Genomic DNA, 3,222 nt, shown 5'->3' with positions numbered 1-3,222 from the left:
AAGAGCTAGTTCCAGGACAGGCACCAAAGCTACAGAGAAACCCTGTCTCAAAAAACCAAAAGAAAAAAAAATTGGATGGATATTTAATACAATAAATAGTAATTTTTTCCTTGATTAGAAGTATTGGTATGTGTCATAGTCAGTGGCCTATCACAGAGAATGCTTCATTTTTTTAGAAAGATTTTCATTAAAGTTGTTTTGAAAGGGGAAAAATTAATTGGGAAGAAGGATTTATGTAAAGATTTTTACTGTGGTAAATCTAATAAATAGTATTTCCATCTGATTTCTCAAGACGTAATAGTAATGTAAGCTTTCTGATTGAGACTCGTACACGGTGGGTTTGTCTTGTAGGTACCCAAGTCCACACCTCAGCCTATAGACTCTTGCTCTCCCTTTCCAAAGGATCCGCTGTTGAGGAAAGAAAAACTGCAAGACCTCATGACCCAGATTCAAGGAACTTGTAACTTTATGCAAGTATGAGCTGTTTTGTTTTGATTTTAGAATTTTTTTTATTCTTTGACAATTTCTTACATGTATAGTGTGTCTTGATCATATCCAATTCATATTCCCCTTTCCATTGTCCTTGCAGCCCCCAGTACTTTCCAGTCTACCTTCATATTCTCACCCTCTTTTTAAAAATAAACCACAGCAGCTAGGCGGTGGTGGTGCACACCTTTAATCCCGCACTTGGGGGACAGAGGCAGGTGGATCTCTGTGAGTTCAAGGCCAACTTGGTCTACAGAGCAAGTTCCAGGAGAGGCTCCAAAACTACAGAGAAACCCTGTCTCAAAAAGCCACAAAAACCTAAAAAAACAAAAGAGAAATCCACAGCATTTAGTTAGTGCTGCCTGCATACACGTGAGTGTAGAACCATATACCCATTTACCAGAGAAAAAGCAATCTGGCAACCACAAGAAAAGTGATGTGCTCCCTCCACCCCAGCACCTCCAGCGCTGTCACTTGCTGATAGCTCTTCAGCTAAGGGTAGAGCCTCAAATCCCTTATGTCATCCATGCTAGGATATTGACTGGCTTGGATTTCTGTAGGTCATCATAGCTTCTGTGAGTTCATGAGTGCAAGAGCTTTGTCATATCCCAGAGAGAGCGTTTCGTGCTCTGGGTCTTCCACTCTTTCTGTGCTCTCCTCTGGGGCATTCCTTGAGCTTTGAAGGAGTTGATATGTATGTCCCATTGAGAGCTGAGCCTTCAACAGTCACTCTAACCATTGGACCAGTTATGAGTCTCTTCATTGACTGCTGCCCACTGCAGACTTCTCTGCCCAGGGCTCAGAGTAGTACTAATCTGTGGGTATAAAGTAAGAATTTAGAAGGCTGTTTGAGCCAGATGGTAGTGGCACACGCCTTTAATCCCAGCACTCGGGAGGCGGAGGCAAGCGGATCTCTGTGAGTTTGAGTCCATTCTGGCCTACAGAGAGAATTCCAGGACAGCCAGGGCTACAGAGAAGCCTTGTCTCAAAAAACTCTAAACAAACAAACAAAACCCAAAAAACCACAAGGTAGGAATTAGCTAGATGCCTGTATCTTTAGTAAAAGTTGTAGTCAGTGAACTGTTTAATCGTTTTAAATAAATCACCTGTTTTCCTCACTGTTTTGAATCCTGTCTTCAGGAGTCTGTCCTAGTTCTTGACAAACCCTCAAGTGCAGTTCCGTCACCGCAGCCACCTTCAGCTTCTCCAGGTAACCCAGTACAATAATAATAATGTTTTCTGAGAATAGTAATTTTAAAGACTTTAAACAGCTTTATAGCTAACACTTATTTCTTTTATGAATCATTCATTCCAGATAGCTTGAGTGTTTGTTAATTTATTCTAGTTGTATGCATCCGTCAGTAGAGTTGCATAGATATAAATTATCATTAGGCCATAAGTATACTTCAGTAACATGTTTACACTTGTTAGAGAAAAGTTCTCAGATGAGCAAGTAGAATACTTAATAGCTGCTTTCCCAGTTTTCCATGGTCTTTCTGGGGTGATTTCTGACTAGAACCTACTTGACCTTTGAACTGTGAATCTAGTGTGGAGGCTTTTGGGTACTGATATTTAGAACAATGAATACCATGGTAACTAATGATGGAGCCTAAATAAAAAACTGGTGTGATGCCTTAAAGCTTAAGCCTCTGGCTTCGTGCTAATTTCTCTCAGGTAAGGAATGGCATGATCAATCCATTGTCCAACTGTGGTAAGCATTGGACACCTGGTAAAGACTGATGCTCTAATGCTGGGTGAAACAGAATAGTTAGCAGAAGTGACTGATATTAATAAGAGAAACCAAATTGAAAACTACGTAATTGTAAAAAGTATGTTAATACGTGTAACTACAGGGGAAACATTTAAACAAACAGAAGATCAACTAAGACTTACCCTGAAGATTATATGTATCAGTGGCTCAGTCTTTGTCTTCCAGATTATTTTCCCCAGTGATTTTTTTTGAAAGTCATAGTTCTTTCCTTTTGGAATCTTTGAAATGCTGCTTTTACCCATATAGCCTTAAAACATCACCACGGGGACTGGAAAGATGGTCCAGTAGTTAAGAACATGTATTGTTCTTGCAGAAAACCCAAGTTAATTCCCAGCATCTACATCAGGCAGTGTATAACTGCTTGCAACTCCATGTAACGGCATAAATGAATGCAAACAGATTGTAAAATATATACACAGCTTTATTTTTTTATTATTTTTATTTATTTTTTTGGTTTTTCGAGACAGGGTTTCTCTGTAGCTTTGGAGCCTGTCCTGGAACTTCCTTTGTAGACCAGGCAGGCCTCGAACTCACAGAGATCCGCCTGCCTCTGCCTCCCAAGTGCTGGGATTAAAGGTGTGCACCACCACCGCCCGGTTTATACACAACTTTAATGTGGAAATTAGACTTACAGTATCACGGTTTCCGTGGAGAACAGGAAGCAGAAGGGCCGGCTGCACTCATGCCAGGCAGATTTATAGGTAAACATTCCATTAGCCCGAGGCGGACACGCCCCCTAAGGCTGGGCTTAACCCTACAACTCCAGCTCCAGGGGATGGTCCTAACCTCAGATATATGCCCATATACAGACATACACACATGTGCACGTAAACAGATAATAATAAAAATATTAAAAACAAGAACAACACTCGGGAGGCAGGCGGATCTCTGTGAGTTCGAGACCAGCCTGGTCTACAAGAGCTAGTTCCAGGACAGGCTCCAAAACCACAGAGAAACCCTGTCTC

General features: G+C 41.1%; 1 protein-coding gene across 2 annotated transcripts in view; it reads left to right on the top strand.

The window, feature by feature from the left end:
- The window catches only part of Caprin2 (caprin family member 2), a 55,467-nt gene that overhangs the window by 33,384 nt on the left and 18,861 nt on the right, over nucleotides 1-3,222 (top strand). For both annotated transcript variants that reach the window (XM_026787937.1, XM_013352767.2), the window contains exons 10-11: nucleotides 352-474; nucleotides 1,627-1,696. In XM_026787937.1, coding sequence (XP_026643738.1) covers nucleotides 352-474; nucleotides 1,627-1,696 — 193 coding nt within the window. The remainder of the gene's footprint in view (nucleotides 1-351; nucleotides 475-1,626; nucleotides 1,697-3,222) is intronic.

Source organism: Microtus ochrogaster (genome assembly GCF_000317375.1).
Source record: "Microtus ochrogaster isolate Prairie Vole_2 chromosome 14 unlocalized genomic scaffold, MicOch1.0 chr14_random_2, whole genome shotgun sequence".
NCBI classification, from domain to species: Eukaryota; Metazoa; Chordata; class Mammalia; order Rodentia; family Cricetidae; genus Microtus; species Microtus ochrogaster.
This window is presented reverse-complemented; position numbering and strand designations above follow the sequence as displayed.